General features: G+C 38.7%; 1 protein-coding gene across 1 annotated transcript in view; it reads right to left on the bottom strand.

Moving 5' to 3' along the window:
- Window positions 1-15,343, bottom strand: part of LOC140246324 (endosome/lysosome-associated apoptosis and autophagy regulator family member 2-like) — a 105,873-nt gene that overhangs the window by 25,942 nt on the left and 64,588 nt on the right. The window contains exons 11-16 of the mRNA XM_072325797.1: window positions 10,883-11,168; window positions 10,171-10,275; window positions 4,889-4,978; window positions 3,618-3,685; window positions 1,899-2,046; window positions 270-405 (exon numbers count right to left, since the gene is read on the bottom strand). Coding sequence (XP_072181898.1) covers window positions 270-405; window positions 1,899-2,046; window positions 3,618-3,685; window positions 4,889-4,978; window positions 10,171-10,275; window positions 10,883-11,168 — 833 coding nt within the window. The remainder of the gene's footprint in view (window positions 1-269; window positions 406-1,898; window positions 2,047-3,617; window positions 3,686-4,888; window positions 4,979-10,170; window positions 10,276-10,882; window positions 11,169-15,343) is intronic.

Genomic DNA, 15,343 nt, shown 5'->3' with positions numbered 1-15,343 from the left:
CATGCACATGCATATTTATAGGCAACTTGAACCACGCGCCCCGGTATCGTAAATTTGGCGTCAAAAGATGCGGGAGACTTAAAAGAAAAAAGTCAAGAAACGTCAAGGCAATCAAGGCCCTCAATGACATCATTCACACGGTGTAAGCATTGAAATTTGGAAAGACACAAATTCCCCATCAGCCATTTCTTCTTCCAGTATATCTTCAACACATACCTTTATGTGCTGAGTACAAGTATCTGTTGAGGAAATAGTCTGAAGACACTGACCTGACCAATGGCAGAAGAGTTGTCAGTGCACTTTGCCAAGCTGTCTTGCTCCTTGCCACACAGACTTAAGTTGAGGTGATAGTAGAATGCACTTCCTTCCATCAAGAAGCTTGCACTAGACATTACCGACTTAGGTCTGCAAAGATTGCAATGAAGAGAAGTAATGAAACAACTTACTTTTAGAAGAATTTTCCTCTTATTTGACACAAATATTAACATACACATAAAAAGTACAACATACTAAATGTGATAGAACAAACATCATATGCATGATGCCTTTCTCACTTATCACAATAAACAAAAATTAGATTACACGCTTTAATCAAATAACACACTACTAAGCCACATACACAATAAAAGTAATAACAGGGCTTTAAACATGTTTGACTACAAACTTTTCATTCATGTTAATTCATGGAAGAAGACTACCACAATTCTTGTCACGGTAGTGCATCAATGTCAAGAAAGTAAAGCACAAATTTCACAAATGTTATTTCTTTAAAAAAAAAATTTACTGTACATATTCTCTTAATATATTACGGACATTCAAGAGTAAGATCATTCCCCTGCTTTCTGAAGAAGGTAAGTCAAATATGACCCTGCATCACAAAACGCACAGAAAGTCGCCAGATATGAAATCTAAAATCTGAAATTTAAAATTTGAAATCTAAAAGAGCAGACTTTAGGCTTTAAAATGATATATAACTCAAATCAAATGGACTCTCCTAACCTATCTAAATATTGGAAAGAAAACAAACACACAGGAAAAGTGTGAACTGAGAAAAGAGGCTGTGAATTGCGGTGCCTATTCAAGCGCTAAATCTTTACCAAGCCGCGCTGGCTGTGCAATGAACAGGACAAAAAACAGGATGTAAACTGTGTCCACCAGAGTAACAACAATGAAAGGATTATCAGATTAAACTAAAATTGACTGTGCCTTATTAACACATTCTGTTCATAATTGATGCTAACTTTCAAAGCAGTAGCATCATCCTTTCAGAAGTTATTAGAGTTGGAAGTGAAGAGTGTGTACAAGGTTTTTAAGAAATGAAAAGGGGACTCTAAAAACACACCTTACCACACTATTTTACCACAAAATCTTCAAGACAAACTGCTGAAAACACCCTTTCATGCCCGTTTTATGATCCCAAATTTTAGCATGATGTAGAAGAAGACTTGCTCTTTCAGAAAATATAGAAAAGTCAAGATCGGTTAGGTTGACCCATTTCACCTATTTTCAGTCCTCACACAAAATCAGTGTGCACGGTCACAAATGATCTTTTGTTATGCTTCAAAAAAAAAGAGACAAAATGTGTACTTTCCTTTTTATTTCTTCATATCTTTCCACTACTACTGTAAAACATTACATGCTGCTGTAGTCTTCTAAAGCAGCAAGGGCAAAACAAAAAATTGAAAAACTATTACTTTTGAATGGACTGTCCAATATTTCCTGAATTTCACTGATGTGTTTTATCACACAATGTAGCTATGTTCATTGAATCCAGATACAGAACACATTGTCTCCAGCACCCTCTAGAGCAGAGGCATACAGAGTTGTCATTTTTTCTTTCTTTTCTTCTACCATTCATATCAATGTTTGCAAGCACATCCTATCTGTTTTTTTCTCACCCCTGAAGCCGTTGTAAATCATAATGCCTTCCATTGAGGTGAACATGGCAGTCACTGTAGCAGTCCTTCCCACCGTCACTCTTCAGGCCAGAGCCACAAGGCAGGCAAGCATCCTTGCCAACAGGGTCACTCCCTCTCACATAGGTATCTTTACGATTCAAGGAGTACAATATTAGCTCATTTCTTGAACAACTGACAAAATCATTCTGTGGCTCTATGACACAGCATGGTACTTTTCCTTTGTAGCTTACTTTCATGAAATATTTCATAATTCTATATTTAACTTATCTCTGCAAAGGCAAATTCACACATCTACACATGTCTCTGATTTCAGCAAATATAAGACATAAATGTATATTCACATCTTATTTAAAAGGAATATCTGACATTCAAAACATGACACAAATAGAAAATAAAACATTCTCATATTCACATTTATGAATGGCAAGGGACCAGAATCATATCACCAAGAATAATTTTGTTCTGAATTTGGAGAAAGAAGATGCATGACACTGCTTGTAGCGAGTTATATCAATCAAGCATTCAAAGAAAAGCTTCGAAATAAAAAGTTGATTTTCTGACATGGCATTTTGGATGTGGACATGAGTACATTCTGGTGATTAAATTGATAGCTAGACTCGTTGTCCTTCTATTAATAGGGTAGTAACACGTAAGATGGTGTAAATAGTATGATTTCATAATATTGAAAAACATGTCATGCTTTTGAAGATGATCTTTACATGTTCATCATTAATTAATTGTGGTACTGAAGTAAAATGATATGGTATGCAGCAATAATTTCTCCACATATTTTTTTTTTTTAAATCAAAATCTAACCTGTGTCAGAATGCCATATGTGGGATCCCAAATCCAAGTGTTTAAATTTAGTTGTACAGAAGAGTTTGTGTGTGTGTGTGTGTGTGTGGTAGAAAATGAGAATTTAAGGCCATTCACCCTACAACTAAATAATAAACATTAGAAAAGTTGGATATTTTGGTGAAAGTTGCAGGGCAACATAGACAAAATCTCATTGAAACATCACCAGATACAATGTATGTCAAAGACCTGACTGCAATTTTCCTAAGTTTGCATAATGTTTATTGTAAACTTTTGCAATGAAATGCTCACCTCAGAATATAAAAGAGTAATAGGATCTACACTCAAACTCCTTGCACTCACATGCAAAATATGTAGCCAGCTGGCCAGGCTGTTGTTAGTTACTAGTACAGTATACATATTAGCAGAGTGCTAAAGCAAACCACATGCATGCAGAATCCTGTGATTTTTCTCTAGTGCCATGAGCTTACAATTTCCTGCTGCAGTGTGAATGGAAAACTTATACATCAAAATAAAAAAATGTTGCAATATTTCTCACTGACAGTGGGTCTATTGATAAAAATTATTCTTTATGGTCACTGCTCATGGCACTGTATGTATGCCACTATTTTTAAACTTTACAGCAGTCCTTATTTTCCAAGCATCAATGCAATGTCATAGTCTTGCACAAGATGACATAAATAATTGTTTTCTTTAAATTATTAAAGAAAATAAATACACATTCTGGAACTGCTTCCTTGTGTTGAAAAATGAAGAAAGAGAGAGAAGATTTGTCATCAATCTGCCATTTGATGATATCATTGAATCATAGATGCTTGTAAAAAAAAAGGACTACTACCATTCAATAGAACATACATTTGTAAGTTTTACTCTGAATCTCACCTGCAGGGCATTTCTTGCAGCCCTTTGATATTTCATCAATATACTGTCCAGGTTTGCATGGAACACAACTAAGAGCAGAGCATGAATGTCAGACTACATATTAAAAACATAGCAAAATTAAAGTGGAGTAAGCACACACGTCAAATACAATGTACCTGCCATCAAAAATAAATGTGGTTATTATTGCAGTCATCCATTGCAGGGTGGTATTAATGGGGATTGATTAAAAAAAATGAAACTGCATTGTACCTATTTATCACTCAATTTCAAACAAGCTTCCACTTCTAAGAGACATACTTACATTCAAAAGATATACCTTGCACTTACACGTACAGTTTCAAAAGCCAATATGGATTCCCTGTTTACATTCGTATATAATGCTTTGTCTTCTCCCTTAATTAAGTATGACACTCTTGGATCAAATGTTTATGGAATAGAAATGGTAGTGTTAGGCAAATGCAGCTGATATATTTAAGACAAAAGAATGTAACCTGAAATTAAATTTTGAGTATTTTTCCAAAGAAAATGATCCGGTGAAATCAACTGTGTTCTTTCTAAGGGTGAATGTCACAAATTAAGAATGGTCGCAATTATAGATTCAGAAGGTATATCTTGTATGTACACTCAAAAAGGATGGAAAAATAGAAAAAGAATGAAGTTTCCCACTTGTTTTCCTGAAAACATGATATTTCAGGTTACATTCTTTTACCTCATTTCAGTCAAAAGCAAGTTTCGGTGTACCCTCGTTCTCTTACACTATGACGGCAAGTAGTTCACACATCATACGGACATAATTCTCTTTTTCATGCGGTCAGTTTGCAAAGTACAGTCTGTAGTAAGCTTTCATGTAAGATCAACAACAACTGCTATATACGGTGTACATAAAATGTATTTCATGGATTAATATACAGAAATCTGGTGATCAAGGAATGATAAAACTAGTGAAAATAAAAGTGTAATAATTCCTTCAAATATTGTTCCTTACTACATTCTCCATTTTTGGCCTTCCCATCCCACTCCTTCATAAAAATAAAATAAAAATAAAATAAAAAACAACGTAAGAACTGGGTGGGAAATTATGATGACAATAATGATCATTCAGGCATGTCATGCGTGTTAGATGTGACTCAGCAACAGTTTTCAAAGCTTATAAAGTCTATCTGCGGAAATTTGAGATATCCTGAAACCTGCCATAATGAGATTAATGCATGAGTTTTCTTTCTTCAAGGCTCCAGTGCAGAGATGGTATGCAAACATTTCCAGTAACTTACCCCTTTAGATCACTGCCAAGTGGGCACTCTTTACAAGATGCTGCACCTCCATTCAATGTGTTGGTGATTGTGATGTCGTATATCTTAACTCTAATAAAAGGAAAAATAACAACAATTTAAACTAAACTAAATTGTGTATTCACTCTGCACATGATTCCCTCATGGTATAAGTTCTTAGGGAAAGGTATAGGTATACTAATGATGTAATGAGCAAACTTCCCTTGTCTTGATTTGATTTGATTTGATTTATTTATTCTCTGTATGCCATTTTTTTTTCAAATACATCAACTTTCTGCAATTTCATTAACAAAGTACAAAATAACAGTAGTATACTTTACACAATTTTCATCATTTTCATCAATTATGCAATACATCTGTAGTATAATTACATGAGTAACATGTTAATAATTTGCATACAGAACGATTGCCAATAATAAGCACAACGCTTGACTGATTGGCAACCGATAATAACATTATAGTGAAGAAAAACAAGAGGGTCCAACATGATGCTCGTGGAATAAGGGTTAGGGGGAGAGAGAGAGAGAGAGAAGAAAGGAAGGGGAGGAGATGATAAAAACCTCTGGATACTAGTCTCGCCAGATCAACTCGACATACCTCTATACCTAGACACATACATGCATGCACATACTGTATTTATACTAATAAATTACATGTAATTTTGTCATGTAAAAGTTACATTGAATGAGAAAGAGAGAAAAAGGAGAAGAAGAAGACAAAAAAGCAATCATCTGTATACACAGCATAAATTTCTACGTGCCCTTTCAGGGCATGACATTATAGTGAACCATGATTTGCCCGACATAATATGAATAATGAACAACAGAGAAGGAATGAATCCCAGTGGATCAGAGGAGCACAGTGTACTGCAGGTGCATCCGCATGTGCAGAGACTCGGAGAGAAAGAAACATAATAGATACAACAATGAACAAAGAATGAGTCATCAAGTGTTTCTACAGAAAGTATCACCGGTACTGTGAAATCAACATTTTCTTTACTGCTTTTTTAAATGAATGAATAGACTTAATGTTACATAATTCAAGTGGAAGTCTATTCCAAATATCTTGTCTTTCCAACATTCTCACATGAAGTTTGGTTGCATTTTCACAGACACACAAATAATAACTACATAAACTGGAAATATGAGAGAATTCAACACTGAGATGAGAAATCCAAAAAAAATATATATATTGTATCTATCATTGCCTTTAAGGGATGGTATAGTTTTGTTTGAGACCAGGCTTCAGGTTTTGAATTTTTTTTCGATCATGAAATTATGACATTGATTTGACAAAAATTGTTTTTTGAAATGGCTGAGATATCAAAACCAAAGCAATCCAAACAAAAGGAGGAACCCATCTTTTATTAGGTTCACTTTGTTTTACTTTGCTTTTGAATATCTCGGCCATTTCAAAACTGATTTTCATCAAATAAACATTTAATTCTTCTTAGAATGGGATGCTCTGTAACATTCCACAAGGGACTTAATAGTATCTCACAAAAAGTCAAAAGCTCAATTCCCATCTCCCCCAATATTACGCCATCTCTTGAAAGTGTGGAGTCATCCCCCATCTCCATAGCTGCAAAATACATGAACTTCTCAGGGCTCGACCTTAACTTTTTTTCTAGGAAGCCAGCCGGGCTCCTCAGGGACCTTTTTAGGGAGCCAAATTGAGTTTTAGAGAGCCACGTTTCCCTCAGTCACAATCAGCAGTAGAGGTCTATTACATGTACATGTATTAACCTGGTGGAGAAGATTTCGTTTAGATATAACATGCATTTCTCCAGACACAAGCCGGAGATACCTGGTTCTTAGTATCTAACGGGTTTTAGCACAGTCACAGTGTGTGTGTGTGTGTGTGTGTGTGTGCATTGTGTGTGTGTGTGTGTGTGTGTGTGTGTGCCTGTGCCTGCCGTGCACCTGCGTGTGTGTGTGTAGGTGTTTTGTGTGGTCCCTCTCCCATTCCCTTGTGTAATTTCTTACTCTGGTCTGTTCATAATTATTGTCTTTCTTTCTCGGTTCTTCTTTTTTTAGCTGCAAGGTGTGGGTTAGAAACAATTATGTAACGCCACATGTTGATTGATCAGTAGAGCTGCCAACCTTTGGAAGCACAAATCCGTACTCAGCAGCTCCAAAATCCGTATTTTCCACCAGAATCTGTATTTTTTCCACCTCCCTCATTTTTGCCATTTTGAATTAAACTTGTCGACTTAAAAGGCCTACAAGCTCTTTAACATAACATTACGACACATGCCGAAGTATCGAGCTGGTCACTAGCACGATAAAGAATCCAAACTACGCAATGTTCAGCGGTGATTGATTGCTTTCTCTCAATGCATGTGTACAAGACTACAAGTGCATGTATGTACCTCCAGAAACTTGCTGGGCTGGTTATGGAAGCTTCCACTATCTAGCAGGGAAGGGGGATGCTTTCATCTTCTCAAGAAAGCTTCTGTGTGAGTGAATGCAAAACTCTGTTCGGTGTTTCCAACTATTGTTTACTATAAAACATAATCATGCGCTGTTTTCAAGCTTTTTAATTTTACTGGATTTTAAACATCAGTATTTTCCGAAAGTACCGGTATTCCAATTTCTTTTACCCTGACTGGAATCGGAAAGTCTGGTATAACGATGATCGCAAAATGCCGCGCTGTGTGTGGTTGCGCCACTGTGCAAACACGTGGTTGTACTTTCAAGTTTAAAGGAATGCGCCATGTGCTCCTGCCTATAGAGGTTACTGCAAGTTCGATGGATCGAATGTGCCATAGCTGAGCTGATGGCTTGTTTACGGTATTTAACATGCAGTTTACATTCGATACGAAGAAGTCATTACGTCTTTCACGAGGAAAAACATACAACAAAAACAAAACAAAACAAAAAAACACCTACGAACGAATGTTGATAGCCAAAACTTTGAAAAGTAATAAGCAGTTATGATGAGCACGAACTGAAATTAATTGTCATGATTTTGCTGTCTAACCATGTGATGACTGCATCTCATTGGACCTACTTCATAGTGAATTTGTCTGGGCATACGAGACCTTTTAAGTATTTCTGTGATTGCCTTTTTAATTGACTGATTAATCGATTCTTTTTTTATTGTTCAGGGAACATAAGATATTCGATTAAGTACACCATATTCGACTGATGTTTCCTGCTATGCACCAAAAGAAAGGCTATAAAATTGTAGAATCACGGTATCTTTGCAATGATTCCTTTAATTCAACTGAGCTGGTTCTTCTCGAGATCAATATTTTCAAGATATGTTTTACACGCTGTTTATTCCAGTGCGCGCATTCTTTCGTCTGGCACGCACCTGGTTGTCGCACCTGCTTTTGTGGAAATTTCCACAAGGGGAGCGGGGTGGGTGTCAAGTTTCTTCGAGCCGAAGAGACTGCGCGCACGTACGCATTCAGTATTTCACAATCTCTTCGGTCTAATTTACTGTAATTCATGACATGCTTTCTCCTTGAATATTCTGTGCTGATATTGAACATTTAAACTTTACGAAGGTTGGTAGATCGTGGATCTTTTTGTTGTGAGGTGTATGTAATTTCTTTTTTTTTATCATTCTTTGGAGGGGAAAGAAGAGTAAGGGGGAAAAAGAATAAGAGGGAAAGTGAAATAAAACGAACGGCAAGTACGCTCAGCATTTGCAGTAAGCCGTCTTTTTATACCAGCGTAGTTTTCATCATCACCATCAGACATCACTCAGATCACTTTAGCCTTTTCCTATCAACATTAAGAAACACGCACAGTCCCTCGAGATAAAAACCGAGGAAAATAAATAACAAATACAAAGTATCATCACCTCCCAACAACACAAATATTTAGAAAAGACAACACACGTCGCTTCGATTCGAAAAAGTATTGCAGCAAAGCGGAGAAATCGCTGTTACGAAAATAACAGTGCGAGACACCTGAAAGAATTGTTTAAATATTTCAAAGTATAAAGGGAACGGATAAAGTGATATAAAATGGAAGAAATCGTACCAAACGAGGTGTGAGAAACGACAGAAATAGAACGATAAGTTTAGTAGTAGGATTAGGCCCTAGCAAAAGTTTGCAGCACCGAAAGCTACGCGAAAATTAATACACATTGGAAACTCTGTATTGCGACGAGATCCTTGGGATCGTCAATTGACGTAAATAAACGATACAAAACAAAGGAAATTAATTCATTTTGACCGGAAAATAGTTTGTTATAAGTATTCTGTTATATGAGATCTCCTTTAATAGGCCTAACATTAGAAATACATCGAGTTTCCACGATACTCGGGAAAGAAAGTTCGAACGCATTTCACTTGCACATGATTTACTGCAGTGCTCATCAATACACGAACAGAAACTCACCTCTTCCTTGCAGAAAAATGATGCAATAACGTTACAAAACACACACACAACATTCTAAAAATCATTTCGTACTTGGGAGGCAAGGGAAAAGCGGAAGAAGAAGAGAAAAAGAAGCAGACATTGCACAACGGAGTGCTTCTACCCCGACTCAAAAAGAAATCGGGTACTGTTTATAGTGGCAGCTGGCTACAGTGTGTGATAGCTAAGCTACTATACTCACGCTCCCCAGCCGGCCACACATGGGGATACCACAGCGATCGATGTAAACATCCACGGTCCGTAGGCGACAGGGATTCAGGTGCGCGAAGTTCCATTCGGCGTACACAGTACGCAAGCAGCGAATTGCAAGTGCGCACACTACTACAGTAGTATTCTATAATACAACTGTAGAAGATAGGAACACACACACGTCGGGTACACACAGACACACACACATGCGGGCAACGTGGGCCGGCTGGAGAATGAAATATGTTCAGTGTGTAGTCTATATTGCAATTGCAGGGATAATAACTTCGAGCGTCAGGGCTCGCTGCGCGCGCTGGGGCCGCTCGCGCTCGTCAATAGTGTGATTGTGTACATAAACTATGATTCTGTCTTGAAACGTGTGGCTATACGGCAAAAAAACTCAAGGAGCCAGCCGGGCTTTTTTCATACATTTCTGGGGAGCCCGTAGCGATTCTGGGGAGCCAATGGTCCCCGGGCTCCCGCTAAGGTCGAGCCCTGACTTCTTTTTTTTTAACCTCTCTCCTATCTTCTTCAAAGCATTATTGTGATGGTAATACAGACAAACCAATGTATCCTGATCAAAGAGACAAGGGGGTCTACTTACCTACCTTCACAACATGAATAGTTTATGGTATCTTCTCCAGTATAAATATTGGTTCATTCTACAATCTGAAAATGACTTACACATCATTAGCAAACTGTTTATCATCGTATCCACTGTGCTCATCAGCACTTGTCTTTTGGAAGGCCCAAGTTAACGTCCTGCTTCCAGCACTTGTGACAGCATACCTAGAATAAGGAGAAATTGAAGTATGGCTGAAGTATCAATTAAAAAATTCTTCTTTTTTTTAAAATCTAGTTGTGATTCCTCTTTGGTAACGCCAGATTGTAGGGAGACTTGGGTTATATGCCCAAGTGGGACGATGCAAACATTGTGTAGTATGCATTACCGATACCTTGACAGTATGGTGTGTACTCATAGCAAAGTTTGGCACCCTGCTTAAAAGGGCCGTTTTTGGTACTCCCAGTCTATTCCAATTACAACGTATGTGGTGAGTACTGTACCTACTTCTGGAAGGGGTCTGCAAACAACTACAATGTATCATTCTTAATCTCTAACATTATCTATCAACATGCACACAATATATCTTATCTGTTGCTCTGGATAGTAGAGAGATGATTTTTGCAGCAGTCGGTAACAATGCCTTTTGGTTCCGAGAGCGACATACATATATTTAAAGCAAACCAAAAAAATAAAAAATAAATATCCAACCTCATTGGCCCATTATATGTACAAGTTTGCATAATATCATTTCTGGTGCCTTCCATAAAACAAACCCATGTACCTTTAGAGTTTTGTGATGCATGGTTAAACATTACAATATTGAGAGCTTACCTATATTCTAATCTCTCTGTGCTGCCTGTCCAGAATTCAATGACATTGGGATTAGACAGCTCCTCAATGAAGAACATGGTACAGTCCTTAGATTCACACTCCATACTGAAGACAAATGAGATGGTTCCCAACTCTTCAGCCTTCCCATTATAATAGCTCTCTTGACTACGAAAGCCTTCTACAGTCAGGTCAAGGACTAGATATGCACTGTCTGCATGGCCATGACCAGTGTGGATGTAGTTATCTGCCAACACCCAGCCATCATCGCTAGCACAACCATATTTATCTGTGGGTAGGAATGACAAAGGAGTTGATTAATGTATTAGCAAAATATGATATCAAAAAACAAAGATTTGAAAACATTGCACATACAATGACTTCTTGTGGAGCAGACACACAGAACAAGGCAATCGCCAAATTGTGTCTCGCCCATTCGCGTACAAGGAATTAACATTTTTTATAAAGTCTCCCAGAAGTCAATTGACCTGCTTATGACCTTTGACCTTGTGGTGACCTTCAACACCCTAAGGGACATTTACCATCCAAGTTTGGTCACAAACGGACAAAGGGATCAAAAGTAATGAGCCATAATCGAAATGCGCCATAAAAACTTAACATTGGGCCATAAAAATCTGTTGACCCCTTTCTGTGACCTTTGACCTTGTGATGACCTTTAACTCCCCAAGGGACATCTACCGTCCAAGTTTGGTCACAAACGGACATACAATTGTAGGGATCAAAAGTTCTGAGCCACAATCAAAATGCGCCCTAAAAACATAACATTGGGCCCTAAAAGTTTGTTGACCCCTGTCTGTGACCTTTGACCTTGTGACGACCTTCACCTCCCCAAGGGACATCTTCCATCCAAGTTTGGTCACAAACGGACAAAGGGATCAAAAGTTATGAGCCATAAACGAAATGCGCCCTAAAAACTTAACATTGGGCCCTAAAAGTTCGTTGACCCCCGTCTGTAACCTTTGACCTTGTGGTTACCTTCAACTCACATATGTTTGGTCAACACAGAAGCAATGGACAGCTTACGCGCGCAGCCATATTGTGCACATCCGCCGAGAGAGGGCTCACAATATCATTCATAAAATATACTTTGATTCGGGTTCCGTTCGATACCGATCAAATGAGCGAGGGTGGTGACTCAATATCTGACATCATTAGAAAAACTCAGAGTGGTTTCCAAACATGTTTCAGAGAAAATCCAGAAGAGCAAGACATACCCAATCTCCCATAAAAATTAGAACATTCCTAGCAAAACATTCAACTCGCAATGGTCGACGTTTGAAGTGCATGTCGCTGTCATGACGAGTCGGTCCCATGGGACACACAGATAGGATCGTAATTACGATAAATTTTCAGCTTATTTTCTTGACTTTTTCGGTGTTTCGACGGGATTTTTCTGTGAAATGTGACGACCTGTTTGACATTATTCAGGACATTCCTGTTAAGTTCATGTGGTTCCTGTTCATCTTAGATCTTTTTTGCGAATCATTTATTACCCGTGAATTTGACCTTGTGTACTGCTCAGGGCAGTTCGATTTACACTTTATGGCAAATTAAATATATGGTCACCACACGGGCCGCGACACGGGCGGGTTATGCAGTCGACCGCGGAGCCGGCGCCGCGGGCCAGGGACGGCGGGGCGGATGGTGGCCAAGGTTATGGAAGGATTGTGCCAGTAATTCATCCCACGAATTCCTGTATCGGTACATTGTGCTACTACTGTTGCAATCAAAACTTCCACAAATGAAAAACGACTTGATTGTACACGAGAGAACACAAACTTTCACAAAGACTGCACAGTTCACTTTGCACACCAGTGACAGTGCACAATTGAAAGCCAAGCGGACAACACTAAGTACTGCTAAGGCAGTCGGATGTCTGTCCATCAGTCACCATTGACTGCTCATCATTTCAACCACCAGATATGTTCATTACCATTGCACCATCAGTTGACAGAAAAAAAAAATACATTGGTTTGCTAACAATTTCATTTGAGAGAGCAGTAAAATCCAGGCTGACTGACCAGCACTGGCTTGAAATCTCTCAAAATCGGTACTCTACCGCCAAAAGTGTGGAAGCAAAATTAATCTTCACACATTTAGCACTCAATGTAGCAAAAAAAGCTGCTGAAAACTGCTTATCCAATAAAGGTGAGCCAATGGAGTAAAATGGAGTCAAAAGGGGCCTGAGCTTTCGATCCTAGCAGAATCTTCGTCTCTGACGAAGATTCTGCTAGAATCGAAAGCTCAGGCCCCTTTTGACTCCACATTTAGCACTCAGCAGTCTCAAGAATTTCTCTGTTGTCTTTGTCACGACATTGTGATTAGTGTTAATTGTAGCACGCCCTATTGATACACGTTGATCACCTTGTTTTTATTTCATTTTTATTGCTATTGTTTATCAGCTTTGCTGAAAAGTTTCAATTGATTGCCCTCCCACTCATAAAGTGCTCATTCAAGTCATGTTGAAGTCTTCTTTAAATAAATGTGTGCACTGCAAGCATAGTACAGTGTATCCCCAGTTCAAGACTTGTTCAACACCATAACACATGTACTTTACTACCTCTACATATATTTACATCTTCACCTTTCGTTGCTTTGCTATCTGAAACAAGAGACCCGCGGGTCTAGCGCTCACCTGAGTATCGTAAGTTCAGCTTTCACGCAGTCACTGATCTAAATTATTCACAGCTCTACTAAAATTTGACCAGGCATTCTCAAGTAGAAGATGAAAATGCACAACAACAAAAAAAGGGCCCGAATTTTTTAAGATTCCTTAATTTGGGGGGATTGGGGCCCCCTGGGGCCCTCTGGGTGGGGCATGGTGCCCATTTTGATAAATTGAGATCCTGACCCCCTAGGGATGCTACCTGCCAAGTTTGAAGAAAATCTATCATGAGGTTTTCAGGAAGAAGATGAAAATGTACAATTCAGGCCCCCATTTGGACCTTCCCAACCTCCCCCCCCCCCCCAAGAGGGGCACCCCCTGGATCTGCTATGAACAAACTTGAAACTACAGTCATTAATGTACTCACTCATAGTATTATCTTAGCTCTATAACTTCTGATTCTAGAGAAGATTTTTAAAGATTTCTTCATTTTGGGGGGTTTGGGGCCCCCTGGGGGCCCCCTGGGTGGGACATGGTGCCCATTTTAACAAATTGAGATCCTAACCCCCTAGGGATGCTACCTGCCAAGTTTGGTGAAAATGGGTCATGGAATTCTCAAGAAGAAGATGAAAATGTACAATTTAGGCCCCATTAGGACCGCTCCCCACCCCCTTCCCCTGGGTCCCAAGGGGGGCACCCCGGATTCTGCCATGAACAAACTTGAAACTACAGTCATCAATGTACTAAATCATAGTATTAACTTAGCTCTATCACTTCTGGTTCTAGAGAAGAAGATTTTTACAGATTCCTTAATTTTGGGGGGTTTGGGCCCCCCTGGGGCCCCCTGGGTGGGGCATGGTGCCCATTTTAACAAATTGAGTTCCTAACCCCCTAGGGATGCTACCTGCCAAGTTTGATGGAAATCGGTCTTGGGGTTTTCAAGAAGAAGATGAAAATGTAAAAAGTTTACGCACGACGCACGACGCACGACGGACGCCGGACGAAGGGCGATCGCAATAGCTCACTTGAGCCTTTGGCTCAGGTGAGCTAAAAACAACAAGACAAAATAAACGACCTCACCCACATCTATTGCACCAACCGCATATTATTTAGTACATGTGTTAGCATAAATCTGTACTTCCTTATTCAAGTAAGAAGGAAATTACATCTGTGCGGCAGTAAATGTCTTATTTGTTTATGAGCAGTGGATGGAAAGTCAACATACATCACTACCTGTAGCTGAATACTCTTTCAGGTCATGTAACACTGTTGTTTGTGATGTTGAATTCATAAACATTGATAAATGATGAAAATAAAGAAGTAATCCACAAGCACTCTGTCACTTTCTTGAGACCAAAATAGTATTCCAACAGTCCCTGCATTTAGTAAATGAATGATATTCTCCATTGCAGGCAACAAAAAAATATTATGATAATATTTGCAAGTCTCAGGATCACACCACATTGATGTCACTCTCTACTAGCATGACTAGTACCGTTACCATGGTACCTGCAATAATTTTATATCAAAGGCATTCTAACTCAAAACAGAAAAAATAAAAATATGCAGCTAGAAGTGTAAATTTTATTGTGAGAGTGGGTGGGTGATGACCATAGCCTGAGGTTGCTACAGTACTCTCATTAGAACAAACACAGTTGCAACATTACTGGCTCTTTTTTTTTTTTCTTCTTCTTCTTCTTCTTCTTCTTCTTCTTCTGTTATTTGAGTCATTTGTTGGGTTACAAGAAAACAATGTAACCTAAATAAGACATCCCAAAGACGTCCATGCAGAACACAAGTCCACCGTAGTGACAAATATGAGGTGACAAGTGCATGGT

The sequence above is a fragment of the Diadema setosum genome, chromosome 2 (genome assembly GCF_964275005.1).
Source record: "Diadema setosum chromosome 2, eeDiaSeto1, whole genome shotgun sequence".
In the NCBI taxonomy this organism is placed as follows: domain Eukaryota; kingdom Metazoa; phylum Echinodermata; class Echinoidea; order Diadematoida; family Diadematidae; genus Diadema; species Diadema setosum.
This window is presented reverse-complemented; position numbering and strand designations above follow the sequence as displayed.